Below are 24,702 nucleotides of genomic sequence, written 5' to 3' on the forward strand. Positions count from 1 at the left end.
GATGGATGGATGGATGCATGCATTCCTGCTCATCACCAAAGCTGGGTTTCTCAGTGAGCAGGATAAGCTGAAGAGTGTTCAGCTGTTCTCCTTTGAACAGGCTTAACTAAGTTAGGCTTAATTTACCTGGCTAAACTGACAAATATGGATTTGTGAAAGATGGCCCAAGACAGAGCAGGAGCCACTATCTCTCACTCTGCAAGGGTCCAGCCTGTGCCACTGGCCACCAGCAGAGGGTGACAGCGATGAGGTGCCATACTTTTAGGGAACTTCAATTCCCAGAAGCCCTCAGGTTGATGAGGCCTTAGCTGGCACACCTGTGGACTCCTCTACTTAAGGCCATGGCAAACAGCAGCACCATTGTAGAGGGGTGACTGGTATGGTGCTTAGCCCAGGTGGGTATTTAAATGGGAAGAAAGGAGGGCTGGAAAAACAAAACCACAAAGAGAAAAAAGGCTGAACATAAAGCTGATCTTCCTCTCGTGAAGACAGAGGACGTGTCTTTTGTTTTCTGATTATCTTTATTTTCTATCTCAGCCTTTTTATGAGCTGCTTTTGGCGCCCCCTTTCTGTGCCCTTTCCCTCCATTTTTAATGTCGCTTGTGGTGTTTTTCACATTTTCACCTGTGCTTCCCGGTGGTGCAGTGGTAGGTCCTCAGGCCTATAAAGTTGTGGTCAAAACTAGGTCTCTCTGAGTGAGTGAGTGAGTGAGTGAGTGAGTGAGTGTGATGGACGGATGGGTAGGTTGGATGATATGGGTGAATGGATGGAAGGATGCTTGGATGATATGTGGCGAATGGATGGAAGGATGCTTGGATGATATGGATGGAGGGATGGAAGGATGATTTGATGGTATGGATGGAAGGATGCTTGGATGATATGGATGAATGGATGGAATGATGCTTGGATGATATGGATGAATGGATGGAATGATGCTTGGATGATATGGAGGGAGGGATGGAAGGATGCTTGGATGATATGGAGGGAGGGATGGAAGGATGATTTGATGGTATGCATGAATGGATGGAATGATGCTTGGATGATATGGATGAATGAATGGAATGATGCTTGGATGATATGGATGGAGGGATGGAAGGATGCTTGGATGATATGGATGGAGGGATGGAAGGATGCTTGGATGATATGGATGAATGGATGGAATGATGCTAGGATGATATGGATGGAGGGAGGGAAGGATGCTTGGATGATATGGAGGGAGGGATGGTAGGATGCTTGGATGATATGGATGGAGGGATGGAAGGATGCTTGGATGATATGGATGGAGGGATGGAAGGATGAGTGGACAACCAGTGAGGTTCAGCACTAAATCTCATCAGTGCTTCAGGCTGACAGCCACATGGTGGCGCCATTCTACCTGAAACCGTGTGTTTTCTCTCTGCTGTGATGGGATTGGCTAATAAACCACACCCACAGTAAAGTACTCCTGTTTATTAATGCACTAATATTTGCACATTATTATTACTAATATCATTAACTAGTGTTACTGTTTACTGGGCTCGTCTTCACTAATCGATCATTTATTTATTGAGATGTTGGTACTGTGTATAAAAGGAGGCTTCACTGAGGAAATTATTCAGATGAAGACGTTTCTCCAGGTGAGCAGGTCAGCTCCGTGTTGTACAGGTGAGCAGGTCAGCTGCGTGTTGTACAGGTGAGCAGGTCAGCTGCATGTCGTACAGGTGAGCAGGTCAGCTCCGTGTTCTACAGGTGAGCAGGTCAGCTGCGTGTTGTACAGGTGAGCAGGTCAGCTGTGTGTTGTACAGGTGAGCAGGTCAGCTGCGTGTTGTACAGGTGAGCAGGTCAGCTGCGTGTTGTACAGGTGAGCAGTTCAGCTGCGTGTTGTACAGGTGAACGGGTTAACTGTGTTGTACAGGTGAGCAGGTCAGCTGCGTGTTGTACAGGTGAACGGGTTAACTGTGTTGTACAGGTGAGCAGGTCAGCTGCGTGTTGTACAGGTGAGCAGGTCAGCTGCGTGTTGTACAAGTGAACGGGTTAACTGTGTTGTACAGGTGAGCAGGTCAGCTGAGTGTTGTACAGGTGAGCAGGTCAGCTGCGTGTTGTACAGGTGAACGGGCTAACTGTGTTGTACAGGTGAGCAGGTCAGCTGCGTGTTGTACAGGTGAGCAGGTCAGCTGAGTGTTGTACAGGTGAGCAGGTCAGCTGCGTGTTGTACAGGTGAAGCAGTCAGCTGCGTGTTGTACAGGTGAGCAGGCCAGCTGCGTGTTGTACAGGTGAAGCAGTCAGCTGCGTGTTGTACAGGTGAGCAGGCCAGCTGCGTGTTGTACAGGTGAAGCAGTCAGCTGCGTGTTGTACAGGTGAAGCAGTCAGCTGCGTGTTGTACAGGTGAGCAGGACAGCTGCGTGTTGTACAGGTGAGCCAGTCAGCTGCGTGTTGTACAGGTGAGCCAGTTAACTGTGTTGTACAGGTGAGCAGGTCAGATGCGTGTTGTACAGGTGAGCAGGTCAGCTGCGTGTTGTACAGGTGAGCAGGTCAGCTGCGTGTTGTACAGGTGAGCCGGTTAACTGTGTTGGGATTGGCTAATAAACCACACCCACAGTAAAGTACTCCTGTTTATTAATGCACTAATATTCGCACATTATTATTACTAATATCATTAACTAGTGTTACTGTTTACTGGGCTCGTCTTCACTAATCGATCATTTATTTATTGGGATGTTGGTACTGTGTATAAAAGGAGGCTTCACTGAGGAAATTATTCAGGTGAAGACGTTTCTCCAGGTGAGCAGGTCAGCTCCGTGTTGTACAGGTGAGCAGGTCAGCTGCGTGTTGTACAGGTGAGCAGGTCAGCTGCGTGTTGTACAGGTGAGCAGGTCAGCTGCATGTCGTACAGGTGAGCAGGTCAGCTCCGTGTTCTACAGGTGAGCAGGTCAGCTGCGTGTTGTACAGGTGAGCAGGTCAGCTGTGTGTTGTACAGGTGAGCAGTTCAGCTGCGTGTTGTACAGGTGAGCAGTTCAGCTGCGTGTTGTACATTTGAGCAGGTCAGCTGCGTGTTGTACAGGTGAGCAGGTCAGCTGCGTGTTGTACAGGTGAACGGGTTAACTGTGTTGTACAGGTGAGCCGGTCAGCTGCCTGTTGTACAGGTGAGCAGGTCAGCCGAGTGTTGTACAGGTGAACGGGTTAACTGTGTTGTACAGGTGAGCAGGTCAGCTGCGTGTTGTACAGGTGAACGGGTTAACTGTGTTGTACAGGTGAGCAGGTCATCTGCGTGTTGTACAGGTGAATGGGTTAACTGTTTTGTACAGGTGAGCAGGTCAGCTGCGTGTTGTACAGGTGAATGGGTTAACTGTGTTGTACAGGTGAGCAGGTCAGCTGCGTGTTGTACAGGTGAGCAGGTCAGCTGCGTGTTGTACAGGTGAGCAGGTCAGCTGCGTGTTGTACAGGTGAACGGGTTAACTGTGTTGTACAGGTGAGCAGGTCAGCTGCGTGTTGTACAGGTGAATGGGTTAACTGTGTTGTACAGGTGAGCAGGTCAGCTGCGTGTTGTACAGGTGAGCAGGCCAGCTGCGTGTTGTACAGGTGAAGCAGTCAGCTGCGTGTTGTACAGGTGAAGCAGTCAGCTGCGTGTTGTACAGGTGAGCAGGACAGCTGCGTGTTGTACAGGTGAGCCAGTCAGCTGCGTGTTGTACAGGTGAGCCAGTTAACTGTGTTGTACAGGTGAGCAGGTCAGATGCGTGTTGTACAGGTGAGCAGGTCAGCTGCGTGTTGTACAGGTGAGCAGGTCAGCTGCGTGTTGTACAGGTGAGCCGGTTAACTGTGTTGGGATTGGCTAATAAACCACACCCACAGTAAAGTACTCCTGTTTATTAATGCACTAATATTCGCACATTATTATTACTAATATCATTAACTAGTGTTACTGTTTACTGGGCTCGTCTTCACTAATCGATCATTTATTTATTGGGATGTTGGTACTGTGTATAAAAGGAGGCTTCACTGAGGAAATTATTCAGGTGAAGACGTTTCTCCAGGTGAGCAGGTCAGCTCCGTGTTGTACAGGTGAGCAGGTCAGCTGCGTGTTGTACAGGTGAGCAGGTCAGCTGCGTGTTGTACAGGTGAGCAGGTCAGCTGCATGTCGTACAGGTGAGCAGGTCAGCTCCGTGTTCTACAGGTGAGCAGGTCAGCTGCGTGTTGTACAGGTGAGCAGGTCAGCTGTGTGTTGTACAGGTGAGCAGTTCAGCTGCGTGTTGTACAGGTGAGCAGTTCAGCTGCGTGTTGTACATTTGAGCAGGTCAGCTGCGTGTTGTACAGGTGAGCAGGTCAGCTGCGTGTTGTACAGGTGAACGGGTTAACTGTGTTGTACAGGTGAGCCGGTCAGCTGCCTGTTGTACAGGTGAGCAGGTCAGCCGAGTGTTGTACAGGTGAACGGGTTAACTGTGTTGTACAGGTGAGCAGGTCAGCTGCGTGTTGTACAGGTGAACGGGTTAACTGTGTTGTACAGGTGAGCAGGTCATCTGCGTGTTGTACAGGTGAATGGGTTAACTGTTTTGTACAGGTGAGCAGGTCAGCTGCGTGTTGTACAGGTGAATGGGTTAACTGTGTTGTACAGGTGAGCAGGTCAGCTGCGTGTTGTACAGGTGAGCAGGTCAGCTGCGTGTTGTACAGGTGAGCAGGTCAGCTGCGTGTTGTACAGGTGAACGGGTTAACTGTGTTGTACAGGTGAGCAGGTCAGCTGCGTGTTGTACAGGTGAATGGGTTAACTGTGTTGTACAGGTGAGCAGGTCAGCTGCGTGTTGTACAGGTGAGCAGGTCAGCTGCGTGTTGTACAGGTGAGCAGGTCAGCTGCGTGTTGTACAGGTGAGCAGGTCAGCTGCGTGTTGTACAGGTGAGCTGGTCAGCTGCGTGTTGTACAGGTGAACTGGTCAGCTGCGTGTTGTACAGGTGAACTGGTCAGCTGCGTGTTGTACAGGTGCGCAGTTCAGCTGCGTGTTGTACAGGTGAGCAGGTCAGCTGCGTGTTGTACAGGTGAGCAGGTCAGCTGCGTGTTGTACAGGTGAACGGGTTAACTGTGTTGTACAGGTGAGCAGGTCAGCTGCGTGTTGTACAGGTGAGCAGGTCAGCTGCGTGTTGTACAGGTGAGCAGGTCAGCTGCGTGTTGTACAGGTGAGCAGTTCAGCTGCGTGTTGTACATTTGAGCAGGTCAGCTGCGTGTTGTACAGGTGAACGGGTTAACTGTGTTGTACAGGTGAGCCGGTCAGCTGCCTGTTGTACAGGTGAGCAGGTCAGCCGAGTGTTGTACAGGTGAACGGGTTAACTGTGTTGTACAGGTGAGCAGGTCAGCTGCGTGTTGTACAGGTGAACGGGTTAACTGTGTTGTACAGGTGAGCAGGTCATCTGCGTGTTGTACAGGTGAATGGGTTAACTGTTTTGTACAGGTGAGCAGGTCAGCTGCGTGTTGTACAGGTGAATGGGTTAACTGTGTTGTACAGGTGAGCAGGTCAGCTGCGTGTTGTACAGGTGAGCAGGTCAGCTGCGTGTTGTACAGGTGAGCAGGTCAGCTGCGTGTTGTACAGGTGAACGGGTTAACTGTGTTGTACAGGTGAGCAGGTCAGCTGCGTGTTGTACAGGTGAATGGGTTAACTGTGTTGTACAGGTGAGCAGGTCAGCTGTGTGTTGTACAGGTGAGCAGGTCAGCTGCGTGTTGTACAGGTGAGCAGGTCAGCTGCGTGTTGTACAGGTGAGCAGGTCAGCTGCGTGTTGTACAGGTGAGCTGGTCAGCTGCGTGTTGTACAGGTGAACTGGTCAGCTGCGTGTTGTACAGGTGAACTGGTCAGCTGCGTGTTGTACAGGTGCGCAGTTCAGCTGCGTGTTGTACAGGTGAGCAGGTCAGCTGCGTGTTGTACAGGTGAGCAGGTCAGCTGCGTGTTGTACAGGTGAGCTGGTCAGCTGCGTGTTGTACAGGTGAGCAGGTCAGCTGTGTGTTGTACAGGTGAGCAGGTCAGCTGCGTGTTGTACAGGTGAGCTGGTCAGCTGCGTGTTGTACAGGTGAACTGGTCAGCTGCGTGTTGTACAGGTGAACGGGTTAACTGTGTTGTACAGGTGAGCAGGTCAGCTGCGTGTTGTACAGGTGAGCAGGTCAGCTGCGTGTTGTACAGGTGAGCAGGTCAGCTGCGTGTTGTACAGGTGAGCTGGTCAGCTGCGTGTTGTACAGGTGAACGGGTTAACTGTGTTGTACAGATGAGCAGGTCAGCTGCGTGTTGTACAGGTGAGCTGGTCAGCTGCGTGCTGTACAGGTGAGCTGGTCAGCTGCGTGTTGTACAGGTGAACGTGTTAACTGTGTTGTACAGATGAGCAGGTCAGCTACGTGTTGTACAGGTGAACGGGTTAACTGTGTTGTACAGGTGAGCTGGTCAGCTGCGTGTTGTACAGGTGAGCAGGTCAGCTGCGTGTTGTACAGGTGAGCTGGTCAGCTGCGTGTTGTACAGGTGAACGGGTTAACTGTGTTGTACAGGTGAGCAGGTCAGCTGCGTGTTGTACAGGTGAGCACTGTACCTGTATGCTTTGCATGACCACAGGTTGCTGTGATACCTGTCTGTGTTTGGTGTGAGTTCAGTGCTCCACCCGCTCCACATATTTAAACCGCTCCGACTGGTTCCCTGAAGCGGATTCACAGCTTTCAGCTCTGCAGCAGGTTGCCTCACTCTGCAGTTAGAGTGGCGAAGCAGGAAGTGTGAGGAGTGTGTTTACTCACGCAGCTCTCAGACAGCAGGACTTCGTCTGTGCTGAGGGTTTAACGTCTGCAGGACTGTGCGGGTGATTTTCGTATCTACAGTCCGACTTCATCTGTTTCTCCACAGTAAGTGAGGTAAGTGCTGTTCCCGTTTAGTCTGTCAGCGCGTGAGGAGCTTCTGCTGGATCAGCCTGTCGTCAGTTAAATCATCACGTTTCATCTACATCATGTTTTCAGATGTTTATTTTTCTTCGTTTTTACAAAGCTGCTCAGAAGAACTGCTTTTGGTTGATACACTCCAAGCGTATTCAGTACCTCCTAATTGGGATTTGTTGAATTTCTTTTTGGGAAAACAGGAATTTTTTTTTTTTACCAAGAAATGGTGTAAAATGAACCTGAATATAGTCTATAAATCTAGGATTTTTCATGTCAAGACTGTTGAAAGCTTAATTTAAGATGAACTTATTTCCAGAACTTCTTTTCATTTAAAATAGTTTTAAGTGATTTTATTAAGAGTGCTCTCACTACAGTGGCAGGTCCTTTTGTTTGTTGTCAATGAGCTTGAAATCAGCAGAATCATCTGCCAGTATAGTGAATTCATTTTACTCAATAAAAGGACCTAAAACAAGTACAAAAATGACTAGAAACAAGCTGGACATTAAATATGGACTGGATTTAAGATCATTTCACAGTGTAAATGTTTCATTAATTGAAACGTATTTTCATTCATTCGTCTCTTTTGGTTAAACCAGTTACTTAAAGACAGCACAAATAATCTAACTGATGTCAGCATATTGTGGCATCAGTGTAGAGCGAGAAGATGCTGGAAATGTAGGACTTTCAGTAAATGCTCTTTTATTGAGAACCACCGCTCACTGCTACTGAACTACTGGGATATCAGGCAGGTCACCTACAGCTATGCATTCCCCACATGGTGGACACTCAACACTGCATTACTGCCCCAACCCCCGGCACAGAGTGGCACATACAAGGCACAAAAAAACACTACTGCATCCTTAAAAACACTATTTATACATTTTAAGTCTCTTATTGGGCATCCAAGAGCTTTGAACCCAGGCCCTTCCTGCTGCGAGGCAACAGTGCCACCAGATCTACTGTTTAGATAGATAAAGTCAGAGCAGATTGAGTCCCTAAGGCACGAGACTCCAACTGCTCGCAGTCTCTGAACAGGGTGTCCACTGTCCCAGCAAACACTCCCACCATGGGTACGTGCTTTCGGCTACACGCTGCACTAGTTGTCCCTTTGAGCCACATCCTGGGGCAGCAACAGCATCAGTGGTGCTTCCTTGGACGCTCTCCCCCGCCCTCCCGCGACAGAGGCCAGCAAGGCTGCTGCTTGTGTACGCTGGAGCTCCAACAGTCAGCTTGACTGACCACACTACCACCATAAATCGCCATGTAGCACCGGCCTCGCCACCTTTCAGATCCAGCCTCGCTGCGGCAGCCTTGCCGTTAGCTTCACTCCCACCCGCTTCCATCCAGGCATCCTCGCCAGCAAGTTCTCATGGCCGGCCACCGTCCAAGTGGCTGCCATTCTCCAGTCTGGCTCTGCTGTCCAACTCCATTGTCCTGCTCTCACCGCCCGCCTTTGCCACACTGCTCCCCCTCGCAGTCCTTGACCGGGCAGTCTCCTCTGCCGTTTCGCTGCTGAGTTTGCGGTTCCGTAGAGTATGACGATGCGGGAAACATAGCACTTCAAGCTAATGCTCTTTTATTGAACACAGCAGCAGAAGAGAACCTCCTCTGGGTCCTGCTGAAAGACTGGAACAGCAGGCAGGTCAGAGTAGCACATACAAGCCACAAAAACCCTACTGTGCCCCTTAATGTCCAGGAACAACAACTATTTACACAGTTTAACTCTCTCCAGTGCTTCCTGAGCTGCTCCACACAGCAGTGGCCCGTAATGGTGTATAGGAGTGTTTATTGAGGTTGTTTATGGACTAATATCTCCTATTCTAGTGTATAGGAGTGTTTATTGAGGTCATTTATGGACTAATATCTCCTATTCTAGTGTATAGGAGTGTTTATTGAGGTTGTTTATGGACTAATATCTCCTATTCTAGTGTATAGGAGTGTTTATTGCGGTCATTTATGGACTATCTCCTATTCTAGTGTATAGGAGTGTTTATTGAGGTTGTTTATGGACTAATATCTCCTATTCTAGTGTATAGGAGTGTTTATTGAGGCTGTTTATGGACTAATATCTCCTATTCTAGTGTATAGGAGTGTTTATTGAGGGTGTTTATGGACTAATATCTCCTATTCTAGTGTATAGGAGTGTTTATTGAGGTTGTTTATGGACTAATATCTCCTATTCTAGTGTATATGAGTGTTTATTGAGGGTGTTTATGGACTAATATCTCCTATTCTGGTGTATAGGAGTGTTTATTGAGGGTGTTTATGGACTAATATCTCCTATTCTGGTGTATAGGAGTGTTTATTGAGGTTGTTTATGGACTAATATCTCCTATTCTAGTGTATAGGAGTGTTTATTGAGGTTGTTTATGGACTAATATCTCCTATTCTAGTGTATAGAAGTGTTTATTGAGGTTGTTTATGGACTAATATCTCCTATTCTGGTGTATAGGAGTGTTTATTGAGGTTGTTTATGGACTAATATCTCCTATTCTAGTGTATAGGAGTGTTTATTGAGGTTGTTTATGGACTAATATCTCCTATTCTAGCGCATAGGAGTGTTTATTGAGGTCATTTATGGACTAATATCTCCTATTCTAGTGTATAGGAGTGTTTATTGAGGTCATTTATGGACTAATATCTCCTATTCTAGTGTATAGGAGTGTTTATTGAGGTTGTTTATGGACTAATATCTCCTATTCTAGTGTATAGGAGTGTTTATTGCGGTCATTTATGGACTAATATCTCCTATTCTAGTGTATAGGAGTGTTTATTGAGGTTGTTTATGGACTAATATCTCCTATTCTAGTGTATAGGAGTGTTTATTGTGGTCATTTATGGACTAATATCTCCTATTCTGGTGTATAGGAATGTTTATTGAGGTTGTTTATGGACTAATATCTCCTATTCTAGTGTATAGGACTGTTTATTTAGGTTGTTTATGGACTAATATCTCCTATTCTGGTGTATAGGAATGTTTATTGAGGTTGTTTATGGACTAATATCTCCTATTTTAGTGTATAGGAGTGTTTATTGAGGTTGTTTATGGACTAATATCTCCTATTCTGGTGTATAGGAATGTTTATTGAGGTTGGTTATGGACTAATATCTCCTATTCTGGTGTTTAGGAGTGTTTATTGAGGTTGTTTATGGACTAATATCTCCTATTTTAGTGTATAGGAGTGTTTATTAAGGTCGTTGATGGACGAATATCTCCTATTCTGGTGTAGAGGAGTGTATATTGAGGTTGTTTATGGACTAATATCTTTTTTTCTGGTGTAGAGGAGTGTTTATTGAGGTTGTTTATGGACTAATATCTTTTTTTCTGGTGTAGAGGAGTGTATATTGAGGTTGTTTATGGACTAATATCTCCTATTTTAGTGTATAGGAGTGTTTATTGAGGTCGTTTATGGACAAATATCTCCTATTCTGGTGTAGAGGAGTGTATATTGAGGTTGTTTATGGACTAATATCTTTTTTTCTGGTGTAGAGGAGTGTTTATTGAGGTTGTTTATGGACTAATATCTTTTTTTCTGGTGTAGAGGAGTGTATATTGAGGTTGTTTATGGACTAATATCTCCTATTTTAGTGTATAGGAGTGTTTATTGAGGTCGTTTATGGACAAATATCTCCTATTCTGGTGTAGAGGAGTGTATATTGAGGTTGTTTATGGACTAATATCTTTTTTTCTGGTGTAGAGGAGTGTATATTGAGGTTGTTTATGGACTAATATCTCCTATTTTAGTGTATAGGAGTGTTTATTGAGGTCGTTTATGGACAAATATCTCCTATTCTGGTGTAGAGGAGTGTATATTGAGGTTGTTTATGGACTAATATCTCCTATTGTAGCATATAAGGGAGTTTATTGAGGATGTGTGCTGACTTACGTCTCCTATTTTAGCAGCATTTGTAGTAGTGTTTATTTTTCCAGTTTGTTTATTGACTAATATATTGTGTTCTAGAGTACAGAAGTGTTTATTTATTATTATTATTATATTATTATTATTTATAACTTTCAAAACCCCAAAGCCCCAGAGCATGAAGACATTTACGAATGAACTAGTCTTAGCTGTAACCGGCGAGGTGATATGTGTGCTCTGAGACTCTAGCAGCAGCTGTCTGAGCTCATGGTAAATTAATAAAAGCTCTTGGGTGTAAAAGCTCTTACAGTAATCTCACTAAACTGGTACAACAGCATATGCGAGTTTCCCTCGTTCCGAGGCCGAGAGAAGAGCACAGACCTTGGTGAGATTAGAGGTTATAATGTGCTGCTCTGCGAACGTCACTGTCAGATTACACCCACACTGTCTGCTCATGTTCTGTCCTTCAGAGACAAAGAATCTAAACAGACTTCTGACCTTTCCTTTCGCGCACCAGTCACACTCCTACGATCCAAACACCAAACGCGCAGCACCACCCTAACACCATTCATCCCTGTTCAACTGGTCCATTACATACTGAGAGATCTCCACACTGTTGACACCTCACAATATTTTAGCATTGCTAATATCCTTATAATCCCAGCACATTCTGCTCTCATAATCCCAGCACATTTCAGACTCTCTTAATCCCAACACTTTTTACACTCTCATAATCCCAGCACATTTCAGACTCTCTTAATCCCAATACTTTTTACACTCTCATAATCCCAGCACATTTCAGACTCTCCTAATCCCAACACTTTTTACACTCTCATAATCCCAGCACATTTCAGACTCTCTTAATCCCAACACTTTTTACACTCTCATAATCCCAGCACATTTCAGACTCTCCTAATCCCAACACTTTTTACACTCTCATAATCCCAGCACATTTCAGACTCTCCTAATCCCAACACTTTTTACACTCTCATAATCCCAGCACATTTCAGACTCTCCTAATCCCAACACTTTTTACACTCTCATAATCCCAGCACATTTCAGACTCTCCTAATCCCAACACTTTTTACACTCTCATAATCCCAGCACATTTCAGACTCTCATAATCCCAACACTTTTTACACTCTCATAATCCCAGCACATTTCAGATTCTCCTAATCCCAACACTTTTTACACTCTCATAATCCCAGCACATTTCAGACTCTCATAATCCCAACACTTTTTACACTCTCATAATCCCAGCACATTTCAGACTCTCCTAATCCCAACACTTTTTACACTCTCATAATCCCAGCACATTTAAGACTCTCTTAATCCCAACACTTTTTACAGTCTCATAATCCCAGCACATTTCAGACTCTCCTAATCCCAACACTTTTTACACTCTCATAATCCCAGCACATTTCAGACTCTCTTTATCCCAACACTTTTTACACTTTCAATCCCAGCACATTTCAGAATCTCTTAATCCCAAAACTTTTTACACTCTCATAATCCCAGCACATTTCAGACTCTCCTAATCCCAACACTTTTTACACTCTCATAATCCCAGCATGTTTCAGACTCTCCTAATCCCAACACTTTTTACACTCTCATAATCCCAGCACATTTCAGACTCTCGTAATACCAACACTTTTTACACTCTCATAATCCCAGCACATTTCAGACTCTCTTCATCCCAACACTTTTTACACTTTCAATCCCAGCACTTTACAGAATCTCGTAATACCAACACTTTTTACACTCTCATAATCCCAGCACATTTCAGACTCTCTTTATCCCAACACTTTTTACACTTTCAATCCCAGCACATTTCAGAATCTCTTAATCCCAACACTTTTTACACTCTCATAATCCCAGCACATTTCAGACTCTCCTAATCCCAACACTTTTTACACTCTCATAATCCCAGCACATTTCAGACTCTCATAATCCCAACACTTTTTACACTCTCATAATCCCAGCACATTTCAGATTCTCCTAATCCCAACACTTTTTACACTCTCATAATCCCAGCACATTTCAGACTCTCATAATCCCAACACTTTTTACACTCTCATAATCCCAGCACATTTCAGACTCTCCTAATCCCAACACTTTTTACACTCTCATAATCCCAGCACATTTAAGACTCTCTTAATCCCAACACTTTTTACAGTCTCATAATCCCAGCACATTTCAGACTCTCCTAATCCCAACACTTTTTACACTCTCATAATCCCAGCACATTTCAGACTCTCTTTATCCCAACACTTTTTACACTTTCAATCCCAGCACATTTCAGAATCTCTTAATCCCAAAACTTTTTACACTCTCATAATCCCAGCACATTTCAGACTCTCCTAATCCCAACACTTTTTACACTCTCATAATCCCAGCATGTTTCAGACTCTCCTAATCCCAACACTTTTTACACTCTCATAATCCCAGCTTGTTTCAGACTCTCGTAATACCAACACTTTTTACACTCTCATAATCCCAGCACATTTCAGACTCTCTTCATCCCAACACTTTTTACACTTTCAATCCCAGCACATTTCAGAATCTCTTAATCCCAACACTTTTTACACTCTCATAATCCCAGCACATTTCAGACTCTCTTTATCCCAACACTTTTTACACTTTCAATCCCAGCACATTTCAGAATCTCTTAATCCCAACACTTTTTACACTCTCATAATCCCAGCACATTTCAGACTCTCTTTATCCCAACACTTTTTACACTTTCAATCCCAGCACATTTCAGAATCTCTTAATCCCAACACTTTTTACACTCTCATAATCCCAGCACATTTCAGACTCTCGTAATACCAACACTTTTTACACTCTCATAATCCCAGCACATTTCAGACTCTCTTCATCCCAACACTTTTTACACTTTCAATCCCAGCACATTTCAGAATCTCTTAATCCCAACACTTTTTACACTCTCATAATCCCAGCACATTTCAGACTCTCTTTATCCCAACACTTTTTACACTTTCAATCCCAGCACATTTCAGAATCTCTTAATCCCAACACTTTTTACACTCTCATAATCCCAGCACATTTCAGACTCTCCTAATCCCAACACTTTTTACACTCTCATAATCCCAGCATGTTTCAGACTCTCCTAATCCCAACACTTTTTACACTCTCATAATCCCAGCTTGTTTCAGACTCTCGTAATACCAACACTTTTTACACTCTCATAATCCCAGCATGTTTCAAACTCTCCTAATCCCATCACTTTTTACACTCTCATAATCCCAGCACATTTCAGACTCTCCTAATCCCAACACTTTTTCCACTCTCATAATCCCAGCACATTTCAGACTCTCCTAATCCCAACACTTTTTACACTCTCATAATCCCAGCACATTTCAGACTCTAATCCTAACCCCTTTTGTCAACAGACCATAATGGTCATATAGAGTGTGTTGCTCAGAGATGCTTATCACAGGTTGCAGACTAGATTACATAAAATGGCTGTTGTTCTGTATTGTGTTAAAGTTCTGCTAATGCTTTAGGATTCAAGAGCGGCAGAATGACCACTCTGACGAAGAGGAGTCGCCGCACGGAGGCGCCCACATCCACAGAGAGCCGGGGTCACGAGGAGGAGGAGGAGCAGAAGAGCAGAGCCACTGATGAAGAGGAAGATGGAGACTCTAAAACATTGAGACTGACTCTGATGGAGGAAATACTGCTGCTGGGCCTGAAGGATAAAGAGGTAAAGTACAGCAGCGCACAGAGGCAGCAGCACCAGGTCCGTACGAGGAGCAGTGCTACTGGGAGGTCTATAGTGACGGTGGATCCATGGCGCTAACAGGACTGCAATGCTAACAGTTTCATCATGCTAACAGTATAATGGCAAAAGTTCCTAGCAGTATTGAGGTGGGAAAAGGACAGGGATGCTAATAGATGGACGGTGCTAAAAGGTCTTTCAGGTTAATAGACACTGTACAAGGCTGAGTCTGGAACGGGTCTATGGTGCTAACGAGTCTCTGAGGTTAATAGGGCTGAGTCTGTAACAGGTCTATGGTGCTAACGGGTCTCTGAGGTTAACAGGGCTGAGTCTGTAACAGGTCTATGGTGCTAACAAGTCTCTGAGGTTAACAGGGCTGAGTCTGTAACAGGTCTATAGCGCTAACGGGTCTCTGTGGTTAATAGGGCTGAGTCTGGAACGGGTCTATGGTGCTAACGGGTCTCTGAGGTTAATAGGGCTGAGTCTGTAACAGGTCTATAGCGCTAACAAGTCTCTGAGGTTAATAGGGCTGAGTCTGGAACAGGTCTATGGTGCTAACGGGTCTCTGAGGTTAATAGGGCTGAGTCTGTAACAGGTCTATAGCGCTAACGGGTCTCTGAGGTTAATAGGGCTGAGTCTGGAACAGGTCTATGGTGCTAACAAGTCTCTGAGGTTAATAGGGCTGAGTCTGGAACAGGTCTATGGTGCTAACGGGTCTCTGTGGTTAATAGGGCTGAGTCTGTAACAGGTCTATGGTGCTAACGGGTCTCTGAGGTTAATAGGGCTGAGTCTGTAACAGGTCTATAGCGCTAACGGGTCTCTGAGGTTAATAGGGCTGAGTCTGTAACGGGTCTATGGTGCTAACAAGTCTCTGAGGTTAATAGGGCTGAGTCTGTAACAGGTCTATAGCGCTAACGGGTCTCTGAGGTTAATAGGGCTGAGTCTGTAACAGGTCTATGGTGCTAACAAGTCTCTGAGGTTAATAGGGCTGAGTCTGGAACGGGTCTATGGCGCTAACGGGTCTCTGAGGTTAATAGGGCTGAGTCTGTAACAGGTCTATAGCGCTAACGGGTCTCTGAGGTTAACAGGGCTGAGTCTGTAACAGGTCTATGGTGCTAACAAGTCTCTGAGGTTAATAGGGCTGAGTCTGGAACAGGTCTATGGTGCTAACGGGTCTCTGTGGTTAATAGGGCTGAGTCTGTAACAGGTCTATGGCGCTAACGGGTCTCTGAGGTTAATAGGGCTGAGTCTGTAACAGGTCTATGGCGCTAACGGGTCTCTGAGGTTAATAGGGCTGAGTCTGTAACAGGTCTATGGCGCAAACGGGTCTCTGAGGTTAATAGGGCTGAGTCTGTAACAGGTCTGTGGTGTTAACGGGTCTCTGAGGTTAATTGGGCTGAGTCTGGAAGAGGTCTATGGCGCTAACGGGTCTCTGAGGTTAATAGGGCTGAGTCTGGAACAGGTCTATGGTGCTAACGGGTCTCTGAGGTTAATAGGGCTGAGTCTGGAACAGGTCTATGGCGCTAACGGGTCTCTGAGGTTAAGAGGGCTGAGTCTGTAACAGGTCTATGGTGCTAACGGGTCTCTGAGGTTAATAGGGCTGAGTCTGTAACAGGTCTATGGCGCTAACGGTTTTCTGAGGTTAATAGGGCTGCGTCTGTACCGGGTCCATGGCGCTAACGGGTCTCTGAGGTTAATAGGGCTGAGTCTGGAACAGGTCTATGGTGCTAACGGGTCTCTGAGGTTAATAGGGCTGAGTCTGGAACAGGTCTATGGCGCTAACGGTTTTCTGAGGTTAATAGGGCTGAGTCTGTAGTGGGTCTATAGCGCTAACGGGTCTCTCAGGTTAACAGGGCTGAGTCTGTAACAGGTCTATGGTGCTAACGGGTCTCTGTGGTTAATAGGGCTGAGTCTGTAACAGGTCTGTGGTGTTAACCGGTCTCTGAGGTTAATAGGGCTGAGTCTGTAACAGGTCTATGGCGCTAACGGGTCTCTGAGGTTAATAGGGCTGAGTCTGTAGTGGGTCTATAGCGCTATCGGGTCTCTGTGGTTAATAGGGCTGAGTCTGTAACAGGTCTATGGCGCTAACGGGTCTCTGAGGTTAATAGGGCTGAGTCTGTAGTGGGTCTATAGTGCTAACGGGTCTCTGAGGTTAATAGGGCTGAGTCTGTAACAGGTCTATGGCACTAACGGGTCTCTGAGGTTAATAGGGCTGAGTCTGTAGTGGGTCTATAGCGCTAACGGGTCTCTGAGGTTAATAGGGCTGAGTCTGTAACAGGTCTATGGCACTAACGGGTCTCTGAGGTTAATAGGGCTGAGTCTGTAACAGGTCTGTGGTGTTAACGGGTCTCATAAGTCATGAGTGATTTGAGCCATCACATCATCTGTGTTTGTGTCAGGAGCTGGTGTCCTAGCTGGTAAGGCAGCACACTTATCATTTAGAAATCAGTCTTGGATTGAAGGTTTGATGTTTTTGGAATGACGGATTTAAAATTGTTCACTGCTTTCATTTATTGGAGCGACCTGAGTTTATTTGAATGCTTTCGGGGTTGAAATAGCGCAGCAGGTGCTGTGGCACAACACAGACATGAACGTAGAACCGATCAGTGAACAGCAACATCATCCCACCGAACAGTTCCGTGGCCCTGAGTACGATTGGCTAACGGCGCCAATTAAACGGGCTGAGCCTGATTTGTAAGCCCTCTGCGTCAAACTGTGTCCGTGTCACTGGAACGGCTTCCCTCCATGCTCAGAAACGTCCGTCGCTGCGGTGGATAAGAGGCTATTGATTAACATGGTTTTCCTGTGAGAGACCTGGTGTGGAATAGCTACATCAAAGACCCGATGTGGATAGAGGTACATCAAAGATCCGTGTGCTCAGCTCCAGGAGCTCTGACTCACATTACAGTGCTTGCAGGCTGGATTCGTGCACCCTGGCCTTGTGTGTCCTGCTCTTCTGTGTCTGTTAAGAGCAGGAATGGCTTATGCTGCACTCAGTGGGCACTGATTGTCAAATCCAGTGTTGTGAGAATCCTCTGCATATCTGTTCAAGGTCTCAGTGTTTGTAGCGCATTGGGTGTTATCAAGGCCGTTGGTGTGCCATGCTGGCATTGTGGCAGAGTGTGAAGGGATCTTCCCCTGAGAGGAGTGGTCAGGCTGGTGGGAGGCTTAGGTGGTTGTGAGGCCTGTTTTGTAGGTAGTGCTCAAGTGGTTTGATGATGGAGTCAGAGAGCTTTGTTCCAGCAGACACCAACTTCTCTATTTTCACAGGGAAGCCCACCTGGATGAGAGTGATAGATGTTGTTTTGACGGATATCCACAGTCTGTCTGTTGTATGTCTTTTGGTGGGGGGTTACGTTGGACCATCCTGGGAGCCCATACTGCATTCTTCTCAGTGCAGATCTCTTGGGATGCCCTGATGTCTAAATGTGTCCAGGGAAACAAGTTTCTGAGCGCTTTCAATCCAGGCTGTCTTAGGTGGAGCTCTGAAAAGTTCTCTGCGTCCCTAAAACTTGTAAGGCGGGTATATAATCTACAATTATAACAACACAATTTACAGTTCCCCATCTGAACAGGTGTGTGCGTTTCTGATCTGAACAGGTGTGTGCGTTTCTGATCTGAACAGGTGTGTGTTCTTTTCCTGGACAGGTGTGAGTTCGGTCTGTTATGTCAGACTGTCCGTAAAGGCTTTGAGTAAACATCCTGGTTACTGTTTAATCACTGCTGAACAGCCTGAACAGGCTGCTGCAGTGATGAGGAAAACATCATTGTCTGGATCTGCGCTGTTAGTGAGGATTCCAGCTCGGAGCTCAGACCGTGTGGTTAGCCCATATGTAGGCTACACAATCACACACTCCCTGACCACAGGCTACGCAGTCACACGCTCCCTGATCACAGGCTACACAGTCACACGCTCACTGATCACAGGCTACGCAGTCACACGCTCACTGATCACAGGCTACGCAGTCACACGCTCACTGATCACAGGCTACGCAGTCACACGCTCACTGATCACAGGCTACACGGACACACGCTCCCTGATCACAGGCTACACGGTCACACGCTCCCTGATCACAGGCTACACAATCACACGCTCCTTGATCACAGGCTACGCAGTCACACGCTCCCTGATCACAGGCTACGCAGTCACACGCTCCCTGATCACAGGCTACGCAGTCACACGCTCCCTGATCACAGGCTACACGGTCACACGCTCCCTGATCACAGGCTACACGGTCACACGCTCCCTGATCACAGGCTACACAGTCACACGCTCCCTGATCACAGGCTACACGGTCACACGCTCCCTGATCACAGGCTACACAGTCACACGCTCCCTGATCACAGGCTACACGGTCACACGCTCCCTGATCACAGGCTACGCGGTCACACGCTCCCTGATCACAGGCTACGCGGTCACACGCTCCCTGATCACAGGCTACACAGTCACACGCTCCCTGATCACAGGCTACACGGTCACACGCTCCCTGATCACAGGCTACACGGTCACACGCTCCCTGATCACAGGCTACGCAGTCACACGCTCCCTGATCACAGGCTACACAGTCACACGCTCCCTGATCACAGGCTACACGGTCACACGCTCCCTGATCACAGGCTACGCAGTCACACGCTCCCTGATCACAGGCTACACGGTCACACGCTCCCTGATCACAGGCTACGCAGTCACACGCTCCCTGATCACAGGCTACACAGTCACACGCTCCCTGATCACAGGCTACGCAGTCACACCCTCCCTGATCACAGGCTACGCAGTCACACGCTCCCTGATCACAGGCTACGCAGTCACACGCTCCCTGATCACAGGCTACGCAGTCACACGCTCCCTGATCACAGGCTACGCAGTCACACGCTCCCTGATCACAGGCTACACAGTCACACGCTCCCTGATCACAGGCTACACGGTCACACGCTCACTGATCACAGGCTACACGGTCACACGCTCCCTGATCACAGGCTACACGGTCACACGCTCCCTGATCACAGGCTACACGGTCACACGCTCCCTGATCACAGGCTACACAGTCACACGCTCCCTGATCACAGGCTACACGGTCACACGCTCCCTGATCACAGGCTACGCGGTCACACGCTCCCTGATCACAGGCTACACAGTCACACGCTCCCTGATCACAGGCTACACAGTCACACGCTCCCTGATCACAGGCTACACAGTCACACGCTCCCTGATCACAGGCTACACGGTCACACGCTCCCTGATCACAGGCTACACGGTCACACGCTCCCTGATCACAGGCTACGCAGTCACACGCTCCCTGACCACAAACCCTGAGGGGTTTCTAGGTTTTTTTCTGTTAAGAGTAAATCTAAGAACAGGTCCAGTTAAACGGTCTTTCACAGATCAGAGCTGTACAGACAGAGGGCGCTCACACACAGTGGGAAGACTACCAGTACTCAAGACTGGGCTTAAATGCTAACTACCCTGAATTCCGGCGAGGCGGTGCATTGAAACGGGAATCCACTGGCTGATGGCAGTGATGGAGGAGTCATGTGATCTCCCACTGATTCATGGGAAATGGAGTTTTCCAGGCAGTCCACCGACTCACATGAGCCGGCAGGAGAACGTGAACAAGCAGAGGAGGCGTGGCACAAATTCTAAACAGTGATAAAGGATATATAATCCTGGAGTGTCATCTGGAAAATTACTCTAATACAGCATCCTGTTATTCCCATATTCCATTATTATTACACCTGTTCCATGTGTGTGTGTGTGTGTGTGTGTGTGTGTGTGTTACAGGGTTACACATCATTCTGGAATGACTGCATCTCCTCAGGCTTGCGGGCCGCGATGCTGGTGGAACTCGCTCTGAGGGGAAGAATACAACTCCAACCCCAGAGCATGAGGAGGAAGAAGCTATCAGAGCGCAGTGTAAACACACACACACACACACACACACACACACACACACACACACACACACACACTCACAATTATAACACACACACTACAGCTGTTCATGAATGCACACATGATGGGAGCCCATCCCCTCTTCTGAGTGAACTTTGGCTAAGGGTTAAGGAATCTGTCCCTCAATAATCACCTTTTCTGCCACTGTCCCTCCATAATCAGCTACACTTTTAAAGTGAACAGCTTCTCCTACAAAGATTTTACATTTTATTTTTTATTAACATATTAATTTTAGATTATTATATTTGAAATGTAACATTTTGTTTGCCAATTTGATTATTTTGTTTTGAACCTTTACACTAATTAAAGCCTCTCGCTCTGTCTGCAGGTCATGCTGAAATCAGACGCTCCTACAGGTGACGTCCTGCTGGATGAGACGCTGAAGCACATTAAGAACACTGAGCCTGCGGAGACGGTCGCCAGCTGGATCGACCTGCTCACCGGTCAGTAAGAGCCATGATGATCTCCTAAACGTGAGAGTGTGAGGGATCAAAAAGATTGTGTTTGCACACTAAACAGGAATTATTTAAATGAGTGTAATCTGAGGACATAAGTGCACTAGTGTAATCTGAGGAAGTGTAAGTGTACCAAGTGTAATCTGAGGATGTGTAAGTGTACTAAGTGTAATATGAAGAAGTGTACAAAGTGTAATCTGAGCATGTGCAAGTGTACTAAGTGTAATATGAAGAAGTGTACGAAGTGTAATCTGAGGAAGTGCACTAGTGTAATCTGAGGAAGTGTAAGTGTACCAAGTGTAATCTGAGGATGTGAAAAATTACTAAATGTAATCTGAGGAAGTGTACTAAGTGCAATCTGAGGACTAACTGCAAGATGAGAAGTGTAATTCACTAAGATGTGTTTGCATATATCTATATATATATATATATATATATATATATATATATATATATATATATATATCTCCAGTGCTACCTTTCTAAATAACTCCATTTGTGCCCTACTATGTGTGGCTTCTATATTTTGTGTAAATATTTGCTTGTTTTTCTTGTTGCTCAGGTGAGACCTGGAACCCCCTGAAGATGTACTTCCAGCTGCCGCAGGTCCGAGAGCGCTTGGCGAAGAGCCTGGTGGAGAAGGGTGTTCTGACCACAGGGAAGCAGAACTTCGTGCTGTTTGACATGACAACACACCCACTGGTCAATGAAAAAGAGAAGGAGCGTCTGCTACAGAGGCTGCAGGCCAGTATCCCCCGATACTCCCGCATTACAGGCTGTTCCGCAAAGCAAACATACCATGGGCTGTTCCTCAGCTGTTCCTTCCTGTTCAGCAATAGGCCAATGTTCTGGCTGTTCCCCAGTTGACGAGCAGTGCAGCTTTTCCCAAACACGCACACACACAGTCCAGTTTTTCCAGAGCACACACATTAACACACTGGTTCCCAGTACATAATCACTGAGTCAAAATGAGAACCGATGAAAACAAATCACTTCTGCTGCTGAGTAAGTAAATAAGTACATCTTATTCATACAGCACATTTAAAACCAAAGTGCTTCACAATAAAACAAAAAGAAGGATTCCCACCTTCCGAACACCACCACCGCACATTCACACAGTCCAGACCTCAGTCCACAGATCACTGGGAGCCGGTGGACGGAGGCTAAAATTGAAGGGCTCTCTTTTCTTCATACCAGTGAACATCCTGGCTGCAGCATTTTGAACTAGTTGTAAACGAGCCAGAGATGCTTCATAATTCCAAAATACAGGGCATTACAGTGATGCAGTCTAGGTGTCACAGAGGCATGAACGACTTTTTCCAAATCTGAAGTATTAAGAGATGATTTTAACCTGGAGATTGTCCTGAGCTGGAAGAAACTGGCCTTGACCACTGCATTTGTGGGGCAGTCATGGGCTGGAGGTTATGGATCCAGCCTCGTGACCGGAAAGTCACTTTAACTTGTGTTTTTATAAAAGGGGTTAGAGAACCCAAATTTCCTTTCAAGCTCTTGGTTACTGTGGGGGGACCAAATAAAATAACCTCTGTTTTACTGTCATTCAGCTGAAGAAAGCTCTGGGTCATCCACTTCTTAATATCCATGATACATTCCTTGAGTCTTCCTAAGGAGTGATGATTTCCGAGGTTTAAAGGTAAATATAGTTGTAGATCATCTGCATAACAGTGAAATGAGTTGAATAATTTGGCCTAGGGGGAGCATGTGTAACGGAAAAGGCACAGGGCCTAAAATGGACCCTTGTGGAACCCCAGATGTCATGGCCGCAGATGAAGAGAAGTATTTCCCAATGTTAACAGAAAAGGTTCTATATTTAATTTAGGAGATAAACCAATGTAGAGACAAACTCTTGACCCCAACACAATGTTCCAAACGCTCAGGGAGTATATCAGGATCAACAGTGTCAAATGCAGCTCTCAAGTCCAGCGAGACCAGGACAGAACAATCAGCAGAATCAGCATTAAGTAAAAGATCGTTAGTCACGTTTAAAAGGGCAGACTCAGTACTGTGAAATGCCCTAAACCCCGACTGAAAAGTTTCATAAATTTTGTTGTTATTTAAGATTCAAGTTGAGTAAACACAACTTCTTCAGGAACTTTAGCCACAAATGATGGTTTTGATATCCCTACATCCAGATTGTGCTTTTCAGTACAATAATATAGTACAGGAATAAGTACAAACACTAACAGCCATGGCTCTGAACTCTCCTACAGGCCAGTCTTCTGGATCGGTGGACGAATGAACCCCACCGCTTGCCCCGCCGGGCCCTGGCCCTACTGGTGCTGGCCCACGGCTCCGACGTCCTGGAAAGATCACTCACGTCACTTCCTGATGACCGCTATGAAATCGCCAGCCGCCGGGCCAAAGACATGCTGGAGGGGGACATCGAACAGCAGAGCGCAAAGGCTACAACCCCTGCTGAGGAGGTCATCTGGGCTGTGTTGGCCGCCTTAAACAGAGCCTGAAACAAAGAAAATGACCTCGGTGCCCCCTACTGACAGACTGAAATTCACTTTATTTATAACGCACATTTAACACATCAGAGGTCGATATACAGCAGATAGAAGATTAATGAAGAAAACTGAATTACTCAGGTTCTCAGGGAATCCTGAACCAGGTGACGTTCCCAGGATCTGCTCATGATGGAAAAGCTGGCGTTCCCAGTGTGCAGCCATCAGGAACTCTAGTGCTCATCGTTTTATTAGCACTATTACTTGAGCAGCATGTTTACCATCATAATGAAGTATTTTACACAGATATTTACAATCTCCACCCACTGCCCACTTTATTAGAAACACCCACCTTCTGCTTCCACCCACTGGCCACTTTATTAGAAACACCCACCTTCTGCTTCCACCCACTGGCCACTTTATTAGAAACACCCACCTTCTGCTTCCACCCACTGGCCACTTTATTAGAAACACTCACCTTCTGCTTCCACCCACTGGCCACTTTATTAGAAACACCCACCTTCTGCTTCCACCCACTGGCCACTTTATTAGAAACACCCACCTTCTGCTTCCACCCACTGGCCACTTTATTAGAAACACCACCATCTACTTCCCCCCACTGGCCACTTTAGTAGAAACACCCACCTTCTGCTTCCACCCACTGGCCACTTTAGTAGAAACACCCACCTTCTGCTTCCACCCACTGGCCACTTTAGTAGAAACACCCACCTTCTGCTTCCATCCACTGGCCACTTTAGTAGAAACACCCACCTTCTGCTTCCACCCACTGGCCACTTTATTAGAAACACCCACCTTCTGCTTCCATCCACTGGCCACTTTATTAGAAACACCACCATCTACTTCCACTCACTGGTCACTTTATTAGAAACACCTCCTTCTTCTTCCACTCACTGGTCACTTTATTAGTAACACCTCCTTCTTCTTCCACTCTGTTCAGACAGATGATGTGGTGTAATGTGTTTTATGTTTGATCTGTGTTCTTTTTCATATTTAGTTTATAAGGATTCTTCAGACACAGCAGCTCCTTAAGCTGGTTAAAAAGTCTTAAAAAGAATGTAGGGCTTCTGTTTATGGATTCATGGATTATTGTGGCATGTTGCTCCTGGTTTGTGAAGGTGTGCTGATGAATGTGATGATTTTCTGATTTCCTCAAAGTAAAGCTGTGCTGGTGTCGGTCTGTGTTGACACGGCTGTAATTATAACAGACTCCTGTGGTTTAATGCGCTGGAATGTAAAACTGTAAAGCTTAATGTTTGCATAATGAGGTTTTAGTCCAGCCCAGCTGTCCAGACACTCGGCAGACACAGCTTTTATCTGCAGTTATTTTACTGAAGCAGCGAGGGG

General features: G+C 46.2%; 1 protein-coding gene across 3 annotated transcripts; it reads left to right on the top strand.

Moving 5' to 3' along the window:
- The first annotated feature begins 377 nt into the window (after window positions 1-377).
- On the top strand, window positions 378-23,761 carry golph3l (golgi phosphoprotein 3-like). Of its 3 annotated transcripts, none has more exons than XM_037542392.1 (6): window positions 378-395; window positions 14,253-14,452; window positions 20,247-20,378; window positions 20,746-20,860; window positions 21,435-21,616; window positions 23,101-23,761. In XM_037542392.1, exons 1-6 carry the CDS (start codon window positions 380-382, stop codon window positions 23,350-23,352), a joined length of 897 nt encoding a protein of 298 aa, XP_037398289.1. In that variant the 5' UTR covers window positions 378-379; the 3' UTR covers window positions 23,353-23,761. The 3 variants fall into 3 exon arrangements, with proteins under 3 accessions (XP_037398289.1, XP_037398291.1, XP_037398290.1); XM_037542394.1 differs by lacking the exon at window positions 378-395 and adding an exon at window positions 6,673-6,835; XM_037542393.1 differs by lacking the exon at window positions 378-395 and adding an exon at window positions 6,674-6,844.
- Window positions 23,762-24,702: the final 941 nt, after the last annotated feature.

The sequence above is a fragment of the Pygocentrus nattereri genome, chromosome 11, assembly GCF_015220715.1.
Source record: "Pygocentrus nattereri isolate fPygNat1 chromosome 11, fPygNat1.pri, whole genome shotgun sequence".
Classification (NCBI taxonomy): Eukaryota; Metazoa; Chordata; class Actinopteri; order Characiformes; family Serrasalmidae; genus Pygocentrus; species Pygocentrus nattereri.